The following is a 15993-nucleotide window of genomic DNA, read 5'->3' on the forward strand; positions in this document are numbered from 1 at the left end:
ACGTTCCGTAAGCTAGCTGGATAGCTTCCTCACATGAAAGAATCCAAAGTCCCTGTCGGGATTCGAACCCACAGAGGTGAGGGGCAAGTGGTTTGAAGTCAACGACCTTAACCACTCGGTCACGGACGCCCCTAGGGTATAATTTTAATGTCACTTTAATTTATTATAAGACAGTTTGAAATAATTGCTATTAATTGTATATTAGATATTGATATTTAATATCATATGTATCTCTTACACACCAGCAAACCTTTAACACAAGGATATACATGTGATATAGAATAAGAATAAGGTTAATTCATGACGTTATGCTATAATTGTATCATGATTAAATGTTGAAGATAAATTTATTATCAGTCATTATGAAGTCATACATAATAAACATTCTTTATTCCTGGTGTTTATCAATAAAACAATTATTTGATAGCTATGATTTAGGACTGATGAAAACTAACAATACATGTTGTATTTATAAGTTGATGATTAATCATATTGATAATTTTCATTTACATTCATACTAATTTGGACACTGAGTAGTAATGAAAACACTACTGAAACTGTTCAAGATTTAAAGCAGGTTTTGACCATTACACAAACTTGATGTTGTATGTGATATGAATTTCATTCTAAAGTTGTTATATCCAACTGTAAAAAGTACCAGTAACTGATAAAGCATGCTCTTTTGCTAATCTGCTGTAGTTTTTTTTTGTGAAAATTGTTGAGTATGTTGACTATATAATATTACTATGGTTTTTTGATAATGTTTGTTGTATTTTTCCCACGGGTGTAAACTGCACAGTTTGAGAAAGTGGAAGAGAACTAATACTCATTGATGATTAAAGTGAAAGAGACCAATCTTTTTAGAATGAAACATTTGTGCTGTTTTAAAACAGAAAGATATTTTGTCAAAGTTGTTACTATTCCGTCTGTAAGGTTTAAATCATTGAAAGGGTTGGAAATATATATAAAAACAAACACATGTTTTGGTCCACTGTAGAAGATTACTGAATGAGCTTAAGAAGGAAATAAGACACAAACAAGATTATATCTTTCATTTATGATAATAAACACTGTGATATTCTAGCTCAGGATTTCTCACTGGAGTGATTCAGTGCCCATAGTTATGACTGTTAATGAAATGCCAAACTCTTGCGCGTTCTCTATCGCCTAATGAAAATCAGATACAGATATCCTCCTGCCATTGTATCACCAGATTCGCAAACTTTTGAAAAAAAATTCTTAGAGTAATTATTTGTTAAATTTCAAGAATAAAAGCTTATTTTAAGTACTAATATCTAATACTAATAAATAGTAATAATCATATCATATTGTTATTTGTAGCTAATAATTTTCTTCAAAGATGGTTGACTATCTAAGAATGATTGAATTTGTAACAATAAATATTAAATTTACTGATTTAGCAATGGAATTAATATGTAGCACCAAAACAATACAAAACACCCTACTGATAACATACATTATATGATATAAATATAGCTGCAATGTCATTGGTCAAAACAGTAGTCAACAGAAATCTTTATAAAATCATATTCACTGGGTGTAGTATCATATTCACGTCGTAGACTGTTTTTTACGCGTGCTTATTAAAATAATTGTTGCGTTTTGTTCTTTTTGGTATATTTCTTGATTAAATATCATTACATTACTATTATAGTTAAACGTTACACCGCAATGATAATTATAAACTTGGAATATTTTTGTATGCGCAGCGTTCGCTTAGTTGTTATGCGTCTTTTTTTTCCCGCGCTTCAACGAAACAGACATGTACATGTATAATGTTGTACTTTAAGTGATTTAAAAAAAAATCTTATAGCGTATTTATATTATTAAACAATTATTATGACTTATGACGTGCCAATGAATATAATGTGATGTTCATCGGCAGAAAGCCATATTGACCTCGGCATGTCATCACCCGGTGAATATCACATCATATTCAATGGCATACTAGTCAATAATTGTAGAATATTACACTATACTACATGTACATTGTACTCGGATGCCGCTCCCGTCTGAAATAATGCTTGGAAGGGCACCTGAGGTCTTACTCCACAATTAAAGCTGGAAAGTCACCGTATGACCTTTACTGTATATAACCCAGTAAAAAATAAAAAGATATATATGTACAATGATCTACAACATGGAAAAGCCATTCAAAAGGAATGATTTGTAATTTAGGACTTTATTCTTTCTAAATGATTCAATTCTATATTTGTGAATCTGTGATATCAACTAGCATATTATATATATATATTTAATATGTAGTTGATAGCTAGATTGATAACTACATATTGATAACTACATATTACTGTTTCATAATTAAATAATATAAATTTAAAGAAAGAAAAAGTCTATCTTGAGTGAAAATTGTTAAGTTGTATTTTAATTCTGCATAGCAAAATTCAACAAGTAATAGATTAAGTTACGATTGTTACCCTTATGTTAGTTACTATGGTACCTATTTGTATTTTAATTATAAATATATTAAATAGGTGATAAAATTTTTGAAAGAACTTCTGAATATTAGGAAATTTAGGCACATACTAGTATGTTATTAAAACCTAGTTTGTTTCTTGAGAAATATATTTCATAAATTGCTAAAAGTGAAAATCTTGTATATGTTGAATGTGATACTAAATGTAGTAATATAGAGTGATTGTTTCCAGGTGACATGCTGCCTTCTACCGATACACTTGGATTCTTCTGACCGATTGAATTGTAGTTTCGATTTTTGCCATTCGCACGATTCTTTTTGGTGGAAACACCATGCAAGCTACTGCCTGCGCTGTTTGGACAGTTCATCGGACAGAATCTACCACTGTGCTCGAGATTATGATAATCCTGAGATCTTCAAGGAAGGATGTGCTATTGAAAAAAATTGTTTAGCAGGTAAATTGTTATCTCTAAAAGCTTGATGTAAACAAATATTTACATTAGATTTTGTTATTGAAAGGAATTTGCCTTCATAAATGCAAATAGTTTAAAAGAGTTTTGAGAGGATATGAAATATATATAAAGGCGACATCTTGTAGTTCGGACTATGTGATTGGGGCTAGAGATAATTTTCTTGAACAGAGTGTAACTTGAAAACTTATTCAAGGTACTAAAATTTATATTTTAGGAGAAGAGCCACATTTGAGCTTTAAAAGAAATGGTCAAGAAATAGATGATCCAGATGTGTATAGTGTGACCTGTTTTGATAATAACTTCTACAACAGTGTGAACAAATCTTCTTCAACATACTCTGAATGTCCAGATAAAAAATGGAATGATTGTTCTGAAGGAACTCATAAGATCTTATGCAAACCAGACGATTCAAAAAATGAACGTTTTTGTCGATGTGATGCAAGGAAAGGTTATGTCCCTATCAATGTTCAAAGTTTTGAAATGTGTAGTATCATTGACTATAAATGTAAAAAAAAAGAGTGTCCAAAATTGCCAAGTGGAAAACCACAACAAAGGCTATTAAGTAAGTTTAAATAATTACATTTATTTTACATATTTTATTATTATCATATTGGTAAACTTTCTAATCAAGTTTTATATTCTCTTAAAATTTAAATAGTTTTAATATGTTTCTTTTTTGGCAGCCTTAAATATAGCTTTCTTTCCAACCACACCGTGTGCCAGTTTGGGTATGGATGGTGGTAAAGGTTCAACAATATGACGATAAAATGGTGTATTGGGATGCAGCATTGGGGAATACGTACCACTGTGCAGAACCCCCATACCGAGATATTTCCTTTAATATTCATCTCTGTTAAAAATTTACTTTTATGTATTTCGACTTGATTATGTATGAAAACATGTAAAAAAAACCTTTATGAATTGCCGCCACATGTACCTTAATAAATTAGACAAGAGCCACCACCAGGCAGGGGCAACATTCAACATTTTATACTTTTTCTAAAAGCAAACAAAAGATTTAACTCATTAATTCAGATAGACTTGAAGGCTTTTAAGGCCCCCTTTCTAGGCCTCAAATAGTGAAAAAATGACCTATTTAGCCCCAAACACTGTTTTTCAATTGACATATTGAATTAAAAAGTGATAACTTTTCGGTGCCATCCCCTATTAAATAGATACAGATAAAGGAGGTGCCAGATGGGGGTTGTGCCCCCTTCTGCTTGGGGGTTTGAAGGTCAGCAGACTCCCTCATCTCCAAGAAAATTTTGGACTTGTAAGAGGCTAAAAATGGCCTCTCCTCATAAACCACTTAGCCAATTTCATCTTAACTTTACAGGAATGTTCTTTTGATATTCAACTTTAAAAATGAAGTAATCAAGGAAGGAATTAAGAACAACATGTCTTAAAACTTTAAAAATTGTTCAAAGAATTTAATTCCATGCAGATTTCTGGTTACCATCATGCGACCGAAAGAAAAAAACTTAGAAAATCTTCTTTTATAAAACCGAAAGAGCTAGAGCTTAAATATTTGACATGAAACATCGTCTAGTCAGTGTCTACCAAGTTTGTTCAAATAAAAGCCCTGGGGTAAAAAATGGCCCCGCCCTAGGGGGTCATTGATTTTCCTAATTTGTATATAGTAAAACCTTAAAAGATCTTCTTTTAAAAAACCCAAATAGATAGAACTTAGGTATTAAGCATGAAATATCTTCTAGTGGGTGTCTACCAGGTTTGTTAAGATATTCGCCCTGGGGTCTAAATTGGCCCTGCCCCAGGGGTTCATTTTTTCCCTTTATGTATATAGTAAAAATTTAAAAAGTCTTCTTTTTAAAAAACTCATAGAGCTAGAGCTAAGATATTAAGCATGAAACATCTTCTAATAGGTGTCTACCAGTTTCTTTAAATAAGGGCTCTTGGGTTAAAAATGGCCCTGTCCCGGGGTTATTGTTTTTCCCTATATGTGTATAGTAATATCTTAAAAATCTTCTTTTAATAACCTCAAACAGCTAGAGTTTAGATATTTTTCATGAAACATCTTCTAATGGGTGTCTACCAAGTTTGTTCAAATAAAAGCCTTTGGGTTAAAATTGGCCCGCTCCAGTACATATATACAGGTGAGCGATTTCAGGGCCGTCATGGTCCTTTTGTTTATAGTTTCATAGCAATTTGAACTTGTACCAGGAGGCTTTTCAATGAAAACAGTCATTTTTCACAAAATTCTCATGCATTATTGGGTTAAACAAATCTTAAAAAGAATATTACAGCATGCCCATTTACGCACAACAGTGCGTAATTCACGCACAAAATTATACATGCATGCATAAAAATTGTATGCAGGGGGTACATGCAAGCAAAGTAAACTCGTCATAATATGCATATCGATTAATGGTCGTTGCCATCTCTCAATTGTTAGGAACTGTCTAAACTGGTCTCAATTGCCTGTCTGCTTTCAAAAAGTCATCACAGTCTGATTCGTAAATATTTTAGCTAGTTTGGGTATCCGACTCAAAAATCACTTTCGAATATCGGCCACCACAATCGATTGTCTGCCGATATTATAATCGAGTTTCGCATTGTTTATGGCCCTTTTTTCTTTAAGGTACCAATCCTTGTATGTATTTTTTATACAGTAGTGACCACATTTTGAGAATAAACAAGCAATTATCATAGTATTGCAAGCAATCCATAAGTCCCCTACCGGATAGAACCCCATCAACATTCTGAAGGGCCATTGGCCATTCACTAATGTGTAAATTTTTGTCTGTTTTAAGTAAATTTGTTGGAAATGTTCTTTAAAAGTGATTACAGGAAAAAGTTTTTATGAACAGACAGACAGACAGACTGAAGGACACTCTAAAGTTAATATTTGAAACATCCATGTTACCAAAATATAACATTTTAAAAAGCAAAATTCTTAATGAGGAGATAACTCTGGAATTAAAGATGCAATTTCATAAAAAGTTTCAGCTCTTTTTGACTAATCACAAATATTGTTATATTTGCCATGTTTTAAGCCTATTTGTTGCCAAGGCAACCAATATTTTTTCAAAATAGGAAGAACAGATAAGACATGCATAATCTCAAGACTGCCATCTACCCATATGTCAAGTTTCATAAAAATATTTCCAGTACTTTTTGAGTTATCACTGGATTCAGTTTATGTGTAAAATTTGCCATATTTTCAGTTTATGTGTTGCCATAGCAACCAGAATTTTCAACATAGGAAGAAAAGAAAAAGACGTGTATAATCTCCATACTGCCATCTACACATATTACAAGTTTCATAAAAATATTTCTATTACTTTTTGCGTTAACACTGGATCCAGTTTATGTGTAAAATTTGCCATATTTTCAGTCTATTTGTTGCCATAGCAACCAGAATGAATTTTCAACATAGGAAGAAAAGAAAAAGACGTGCATAATCTCCATACTGCCATCTATCCATATATCAAGTTTCATAAAAATATTTCCAGTACTTTTTGCGTTATCACTGGATCCAGTTTATGTGTAAAATTTGCCATATTTTCAGCCTATTTGTTGCCATAGCAACCAGAATTTTCAACATAGGAAAAAAAGAAAAAGACGTGCATAATCTCCATACTGCCATCTATCCATATATCAAGTTTCATAAAAATATTTTCAGTACTTTTCAAGTTATCGCGGGATCCAGTTTTGTGGACGGACGGACTGACGGACTGACAGACAGACGGACGGACGGACAGACGGACGGAGGGTAAACCTAAAGTCCCCTCCGGTAAACCGGTAGGGGACTAATAAACTCTTGTCTCCAAGATTGACTCTTTGAAATCAAAACAAACAACACAAATACCTAATGCAACTTTGTGACAGGCAATTTTTGTTTAATACAATTTTATGGCAGTCAATATTAGTACTAGTCTAGTCAACAGGTCAAAATATTGTAGAATGTAGATCACTAATTTAACTACAGTAGATATGTAAGTTTATAATATTATGTTATTACACACTATAATTTTCTTAAGTAGTATTAACCATGTTAAATAGGTTTTGAAAATTAGATGAATTTTATTATTTACATTTGTAAATGTGCACATACTTTTATACTGGTTTGTCTTTATCATTTAATCGTGCTCATGTTGTGTATTCATTTATATGCAAGTAAATTTATGTGGTCGAGTAGTTACTGTCAAATATGGTAAAAACCGATTCAGGGTGTTAACTATCGATTCATGGTGTTAACTATCAAACTCGCTAATTAAAAAGTGGAAGGCGTCGTATAAATTTTGCTCAGTTAATTACGATGCCGTAGATGTACATCGGCGACTGCATATCATGTCACATAAATGTGTTAATTGCAGTTAATTTTCTGCATTAAATTCAATGGTTAACAAAAAAAAGCCCGAAGGCGAGGATTAAATTTATGTGCAAAGTTAAGATTTATACATGCTGTTGGTAAAAAAGCACGGCCAAGATGAATGCGCTTTGATGTTCAGACAACAAAGTTGTCAAATTGTCCACTTATTCACTAGCCATGTTTTTTCTGTACTTCTTTTTTTACAAGGCAAACAAAAAAGACTTTAGTATTGTCTGGAGTTGGGAAATTTCTATTTAACCGCGTGTAAAAAAGTTACCCCCTAGGCAAATCAGCAGTGGTAGAACATTAAAATAATCGATTTTTGCTCAACTATTCGAAGAATATGAGAGCTATTGTAGTCGCCACGGCGTCGGCGTCCGCGTCGGCGTCTGCGTTGGTAAAAGTTTTTTTTAAAGTCAAATATCTCAATTATTGCTTGAGATATTTAATTGAAACTTACAAAACTTATTTATAGTAACAATGTACATCAGATTGACAAGTTGGATAACTCTGCCTACAATATTGACAGAAATATGCCCCTTTTTTACTTAGAAATTTTGGTTAAAGTTTTTTGTAAAGTCAAATACATATTATCTCAATTATTCCTTGAGATATTCAATTGAAACTTACAATACTTATTTATAGTAACAATGTACACCAGATTGACAAGTTGGATAACTCTGCCTACAATATTTACAGAATTATGCCCCTTTTTAACTTAGAAATTTTGGTTAAAGTTTTTTGTAAAGTCAAATATCTCAATTATTGCTTGAGATATTCAATTGAAATTTACAATACTATTTTTATAGTTACAATGTACATCAGTTTGCAAAATTGCATTAATCTGCCTGCAATATTTGCAGAATAATTTGCCCCTTTGAAACTTAGAAATTTTGATTAAAGGTTAAAGGTCTTCAACTATATTTACTCGAAACTTTACACATGTACTTAGGATCATAATGGAAGGTCACATCTCAAGATTCATTACTCTGCCATGTATTTTGACTGAATTATGCTCCCTTTTGTACAAAAAAATCTCCTTTTCTTGGAAAAGTTTTACATGCAAGTTTTGCATATCTCTGAAACTATTAAAGATACAAACTTGAAACTTCATAATGTATATTTGTGGTCATAAATAGTGATCACTGAACAACACTCATATCTGTGTCATGTATTTAGGCTGATTTATCTCCCCCTTTTTTACTTAGTCTCTTGGTTAAAGTTTACATGTAAGTTTTACATATCTCAATAACTATCAGAGATTTTGATTTCAAACTTCACATATACATGGAGGGTCATAATTGTATGTCACTGACCAAGTTCCATATATCTATCTTGCATTTAGGCTGATTTATCTCCCCTTTTCTACTTAGTCTCTTGGTAAATGTTTACATGCAAGTGTTACATATCTCAATAACTATTAAAGATATTTATTTAAAACTTCACATATCCATTTAGGGTCATAATTGAAGGTCACTGACTAAGATCAATAATTCTATCTTGCATTTAGGCTGATTTTTCTCCCCTTTTTCAACTTAGAAATTCATGGTAAATGTTTGCTTGTAAGCTATTGTCTCCATAACTACTGAAGGGTTTGTGCCTTTTTTGGGACAATTTTATGCATTCATAATAATAAAGCAGTGATTTACTTGAAATAAAAACCATCTTAATAACAAGCCTTTGTACCTTTTCAGTCAATTTTATATATTCATAGGTAATAAGCATTTTTATACTCAATAAAACACCCTTGTGACCAATTTTTCGAATAGTCGAGCCAATACAGTCCTCCGACAGTTCTTGTTAAAAAGGACTATCGATTGTCACCGATTTTGGGGTGGTCCGATTAGTTATTGTTTTTCAGAGACAATCGCGACAACACTAATTTTAGCCACATCTTGACGTCACATGTACTGTCTTAATAAAAAAGTTTAGGTTATTTACAACTGCCAAAAAGTATTTTTAGTTCACAAATGATCAACAAAAAGTTAAGTCCTGTCCAAAAAGAGTTTGTATCTTATAAAATCCATTAATGATAAACAAAGTTATAGCCAGCTACAGAAAGAAAAACAACAGAATTTCATTAATTTGACCTTGACCGTCAAGTTAAATAATGAGTTGAAAGATGTGATCAAGGAAGAGGCAACACCCTCTTGACTTTAACAAGACCTTAATTTTTTATCCAAAATAAAAGAGTCAACCTGTTAACTTTCTTATATCATGAGACAGATAAAGAGGGCAAGCTTGACCAGGGTAAAATGTACAGCTTTGTACAATTTTTTTCATAAATTCCAGTATATTTACAAAACAAAAATACGAAACAAAAATGAATGGTCTGATTCTCATTGACAGACTCTACTTCTGTGTTTAGTAAAAAAAATCTTTGTCATATTTTGAAACATTCTTTTGTTATATGAATAACCTATTGTGTTACGAACGATGGTTAGGAAACTACCCGCCTATATGACTGAAACACTGTTGGGGAAAGGCATAAAATGAAACAAACAAACAAACGAACACATATATTGTTTCATTCAAACATTTATGATTAATTAAGACTTAGACCAAATTTAAACAAACAAGCAATGAGTAAAATCAATCTCAGTACCTGAACAATTAAAGTTACTCATGTAGGATGTTTTATGAAAACGTGTTTTTAAATAAAAGAAGAAAGTTTGTCTAAAAAGAAATAATTTTTGCGCGATCAAATATTTACAAATAATTTCAATTCGCAAAAATCACAAACATTTCCACATAACAAATTTAACCACCTATACAGTAAGTTTTAAATGTCTATATTTTATTTTAGATTATACATGTGCTCCATATTGTGAAGAAGGCTATGATAGACTAAGAGAGGACTCGGATGTATGTGAACCTTTACCAACAATGTATGATCCAGTTCCTTATTTCTAGCAAATACTACTCACTCTCAGATAAAAAAAATGAATGATAACTACATTTCGTTATAATCAGTACTAAAATGCTTAAAGCCCTGATGTTCAATCAACTTGAATGTTCAATGTTTCGGGGTGAAGGTGGGATGCATATAGCAGATTTTTTTCAATATAACTAATACTTAGGTGGCCTATACCAGTAGTTTGAGTATAAAGTCAAAGTCCCTGCTATGTATATAAGTGCGTATGTGCGTACGTGCGTGCGTGCGTGTGTGTATGTATGTATGTGTGAAAAATTCTTATATTGTTACATTGATAGATATTAGCTAAATTTTCATGTTCTACTTTTCTTTCTCCTTTCTACCTGTTTATTATTGTCATTAATTATTCTGATTAGAATATTCCAGCAGTAAATTTTTTTGTTATGAAATTTTCCTTTGAATAAGCTGGTGATTATTTTATTATCTATATTTTTATGAAACAAAGAAACTGTTCAATTGAAGAATTAAAATTTTTCCATATTTTTCTATACTAAAAATGTTAAGTAATCAACTTTTTCTCTCCCTAATATTTTCCTCTTCTTACAATCAGTAGAACAACAAGAAGCATTATGTTTTCTACAATACTTTTATTTCTGACATTTGTCATTTTTCCGTTTATCTCTTTTTCTATCCTATAGAGTTCAGTTTGTTAGGGTTATTAAGACTGTATACTCAGTTAATGTCTGTATTGCTGTCATTTTCACATTATTGTTACCTGCTTAAATATCCAAATGGGTATTGCCTAAATTCATATCGGGCGGCAATCGGATTATTTTAATTGTGTGGCAATAAGTTCAGAACGTAACTCTGTTTCTTATCGTGAGAAATTCGTACTGTTTCATTTTTGTGAAAAAATTATTTAGGTTGATATTTCGCTCGTTACAAATATGGCTAATTCTGGTCTGCTCATTCTTTTATAAGAAATTTTATCATTTAAATAACAGTTAAAAGAGCCTACTTAAAAGACCATCCGCGACACAAATAGTTCGTTATGCGAAACCAATTTCAGTTCAAATTTTATGTTTTTAAAGATAATGTTATGCGGAGATGTAGAAATAAATCCTGGCCCTGATAGTGTGATACAAATTCAAACCTGTATTTCCATATTTCACCAAAATATACGAAGCATTCGCAACAAAATGAATTTCATTTCTGATAAATTTGGCTAGACTACGATATTTTTATGCTTCACAGAAACTCACTTAAGTAATAATGTCATTGACTCTTCAATTCTCTTGACGGATATAGTAATTTGTATAGAAAAGACGGTAATTCATATTCTGGCGGAATGCTAGTATATGTATCTGATAAATTAATCATGATCTTCAAACTTTTTTTGAAGAGTCTGTTTGGGTTGAATAAAAAATAACAGGCAAGAATTCTGATATGCACTACATATCGACCTCAAAATTTTACTAATGATTATTGGGATAAAATGAACTTGTGTATAGAAAAGGCTTTTGAAACTTTGCCCCAAAACAAAACAATTCTTGGTGATATAAACGAAGACCAACTAAATTCGAGTAATTATAATCTTCGAAAATATCTTATTATTAAATGGTATGCGTAATATTATTACTGATCCAACACGTGTTACTGCTCGAACATTCAACCCCTATTAGATCCAATAGTAATTTCAAATAATTTAACTGTTTTAACGGTCAGGAATTCATTGCACTCCCAAAAGAAAATAAGTGACCATTTTGGAACGTATGTATTTATTAAATCTTCCATTTAAACCCTCTATACCTTATAAGAGACGTATATGGAACTAAAAACGAGCGGATTTTGTAAAAGTTTAATGAATTAAAATTAAACAAACTGATTGGTCTTTTCTAAATTTAAATACTATTGACGAAGCCTGTGACTTGTTTTACAAAAAGGTTCCATAATTTAGCTCAACAATGTATACCTACAAATATCATCACAATAAGGCCTAAGGATAAACCATGGTATGATTCAGTAAATAAGAAATATGAGTCGTAAACGGGATAGACAGAAATGTAAAGCAATTAGATCAAATAAAGAATCTGACTGGTTAATATACAAACGGTATAGAAATAAAGTGAGCAATATGATTAAACATGCAAAGGAGAAGTTTATAAAACTTAGAACTTTCTATATCTGATCTTAATTGTAATAATCCCAGGCAATATTGGAAAACCGTAAAAATGTTAATTAAAGAAAACAAAGGTTGTGAGAGTATTCCCCCACTTTACATAGAAAATTCGCCTGGCAAAACTTACTTCTTCACCGATCTAGAAAAAGCAAATTGTCTTAACGATTATTTTGTTTCAGTCTCAACTGTAGACGACACCCATTCGTCCCTACCAGATTTTGTTTCTAAAAGTAATGTCAAATTTTCTAGTTTACAAATAAGCGATCAGGAAATAAGTGATATCTTTAATAACATTAATTACAAATAAAGCAAGTGGACCAGATGAAATTAGTCATAAAATGCTAAAAGAAACCAAGATATTCTGTCTGTGCTCCACTAGGTATTTTATTTAACAGATCTCTAGTCGAAAATATTTACCCTAATTCATGAAATCAGCAGTTGTAATGCCAATATATAAAAAGGGCAGTAAAAACATGCCTATGAATTTATAGACCCATTTCTCTAATAAGTTGTGTAGGGTAAAGTATTTGAGCGAATTGTTTTTAAGCACATTTATAATCATTTACATGTTAATAATCTTATATATCACCAACAGTCTGGGTTTTTTACCGGGTCATTCCACCGTTTTTCAACTTATTGATATTTATCATCAAATTACTCAAGCCTTTGACAAAAAACAATCTACATGTATGATATTTTGTGAACATTTCGAAAGCATTCGATAGGGTATGGCACAAAGGGCTTATATTTTAAATTGCGGCAATACGGTATGATGGCGATATATTAAATTGGTTGAGCAACTATCTTTTAAATCGGCACCAAAAAAGTTTTTGTAAATTCAACTTTCTCAAGTGAGAAAATAACTACTGCGGGCGTTCCCCAGGGATCAGTCCTGGGTCCGTTGCTATTTCTAATCTACGTTAATGATATTGCGGATAATCTATTAAGCATAACCCGCCTCTTTGCAGATGATAGTTCGTTGTCGATTTCCTCTAGCAATATGAATTTTATAGAAAACACATTAAATTACCGATCTACATACTCTTCAAGAATGGTCCCATAAGTGGTTAATTAAATTTAATCCAGATAAAACAGAAGTAATGTTTTTTCCTTAAATGATGAACAACGCCCCTTCTCTATTCTTTGAAAAATACCCAACTTACTTATGTAAAAACGCATAAACATCTAGGACTTACATTGAGTGAAGATGGAAAATGGCACGAACACATTAATAAATATTATGACATCAGCTTCTAAAGTTCTAAGCTCAATGCAATCATTGAAATTTAAACTCAAACGAAATACATTAAATCAAATTTATTTATCATATATGCGACCAATCCTCGAATATGCCTCCACTGTTTGGGATGGCTGTAATGAAAATGATAAAACATTCTCTTGAAAAGATGCAATATGAAGCAGCGCGTGTTGTCACAGGCCTAACTAGATCGGTATCTATAGACCGTTTACTTAGAGAAATTGGCTGGGTATCTTTGTCGGATAGAAGAATTATGCAAAAATTAATAATAGTTTACAAAGCCCATCAAAACAATGTTCCAAGCTACTTACTAAATCTTTTCCCAAATAGTGTCGCTAATTCTACTCCATACTTCCTCCGAAATGATAACAACTATGTGACAATCGCACGGAGGACACAAATATTCGCAAAAATCTTTCATTCCTTCATCCATAGAGTTATGGAACAATTTGGATGATCATATTAGACATGCGGCTTCTCTTAATATTTTTAAATCTCGTCTCAAAGAAATTTATAAACCACATACTGTTCCTAAATATTTTGTAATACGGAGATCGAAGTTTATCTGTTTACCATGCACGTATTAGAAACGAATGTAGTAATCTTAATGCGGATCTTTGTAAAAATCATCTACGAGATAACTCACTTTGTAGCTACTGTACATCCAGTATTGAAGATGCGAACATTACTTTTTTAAATGTCCCAAATATAACGAAATAAGAGTGCAGTTATTCCGCTCAACTCGCAGTTTCCATCCTTTGAGCGTAAAGACCCTTTTGTTTGGAAAAGAATCTCTTTCTGATGAGAATAACTTATTTATTTTTGATAAGGTACAATTATTTATTAAATTATCGTGTAGATTTGAATCTTAATTTTTTAATATTATCTGTACTACTTGCCACGATCAATTGATATCCCTACTTACTGAACTCTATCCCTTTTTTTTTTCTTTTCCTTTTATGTAATGCTTTTCTTCTTCTTTCTCCTTGTGCATTTTTCCCTAATTGCTCTACTATCATACATTTTGGTTTGTAACTGTCTTATTATTATTAGATAATTCAATATATCAGGGAAGAACCGTTTGCTGATGTTGTAAGAACTCGTGGTTCAACCCTTTTGCTACTTTTGTATTTATACTATGATAATATAATGTTATAAATGTGTAAAAAAAAAGAGCAATAAAATATGTTTAAATAAAAAAAAAAGTCCCTGCTATTCCCAGAGGTGGTGGAGGAGATAGGTACATAGAATAAATATGTTCACAAAACATAAATAACTTTGACTTACTTTGCTAAATAAAAGAAAACTATGAAATGTCATATTTATAATGGTTCCTTTTCTTCATGTATGATAATCACACTTTTAGCAAATTTTCAGTTTACCTGTGTACAAAGTGCTCAGATGTATCTGCAATTCTTTTAAGTATTTTTTCAAAAACCGATCAATGTTGTTCTGTGTAGGATTGTTTAAGGCTGCTATTGATCTGAGCCATTACAAACATTAAATAAAATTAAACCCGGGATGACTTTTTCCCATGATGAAGTGAATGACGATTTCTTGAATATTAAACTTCAAACCATTAAAATGCTCTAACCTTTGGATTCCTTGAAAAGGTGTATTAGAAAAATGTCTACCCATAACAAGATCTTGTTCTGTGTGAAACATGTATCACTCCTAGTGAATTTCTTAAATTTGTGAGTGATAAATAGTTGAAAATCTTTTCAGGAAAACAGCAATAGTCATAAAACCAAACAGCTCTACAAAACCATTAGTTCCAGTTGAAGGTATGTTATAATTTACCCTTTGGATTGATTACTTGTAAAAAGCGCAAATCATGCAGTTCATACAGTTTAATAATTTGTCAGCTTTTATGTTTAGAGAAATAACTTGTTGTAAACAAGAGTCGATTTCTTTATGAATTGTTTTGAACCATTATCTAGTACCATACGAAGTCAATTTTAGTTTTCCTCTCTAAATATCATGGCAAATCTTTTACTTCAGTAAAAACATATCTTTTTCTTATACGAGAAAATTCCATTTAAAACATCATGGAAAATGTGAAGAAGGTAAGATTAATGTAAGGAAATCTTCAGAATCTGCCAAATGTCTTTAATGCATACTGTGTTTTGTTGGTCCAGTCGTTTGTTCTGTATCTACTTATTCCTGTTATCATTGTCGTTGTATCTTGCTGGCATATTTTGTTAGCTTTTAACTGGCTAGTCTTTAGCTCACCTGTCACAAAGTAACGTGGTGAGCTTTTGTGATCGCTTTTCATCTGGTGTACGTCCGTAAACTTTTACTTTAAACGACATCTCCTCATAAACCGCTAAGCCAATTTCATCCAAACTTCACAGGAATCATCTTATGGCAGCCAATTTCATCTTAACCTTACAGGAATGTTCTTTTGGTATTTAACTTTA

At 31.6% G+C, this 15993-nt stretch overlaps 1 protein-coding gene across 1 annotated transcript in view; it reads left to right on the forward strand.

Moving 5' to 3' along the window:
• The window catches only part of LOC132743274 (uncharacterized), a 40281-nt gene that overhangs the window by 13395 nt on the left and 10893 nt on the right, over nucleotides 1-15993 (forward strand). Inside the window, exons 3-6 of the mRNA XM_060731807.1 lie at nucleotides 2688-2910; nucleotides 3143-3490; nucleotides 10068-10149; nucleotides 15299-15357. Coding sequence (XP_060587790.1) covers nucleotides 2688-2910; nucleotides 3143-3490; nucleotides 10068-10149; nucleotides 15299-15357 — 712 coding nt within the window. The remainder of the gene's footprint in view (nucleotides 1-2687; nucleotides 2911-3142; nucleotides 3491-10067; nucleotides 10150-15298; nucleotides 15358-15993) is intronic.

The sequence above is a fragment of the Ruditapes philippinarum genome, unplaced genomic scaffold, assembly GCF_026571515.1.
Source record: "Ruditapes philippinarum isolate M1 unplaced genomic scaffold, ASM2657151v2 ctg3189_1_1_1_1, whole genome shotgun sequence".
Lineage (NCBI taxonomy): Eukaryota > Metazoa > Mollusca > Bivalvia > Venerida > Veneridae > Ruditapes > Ruditapes philippinarum.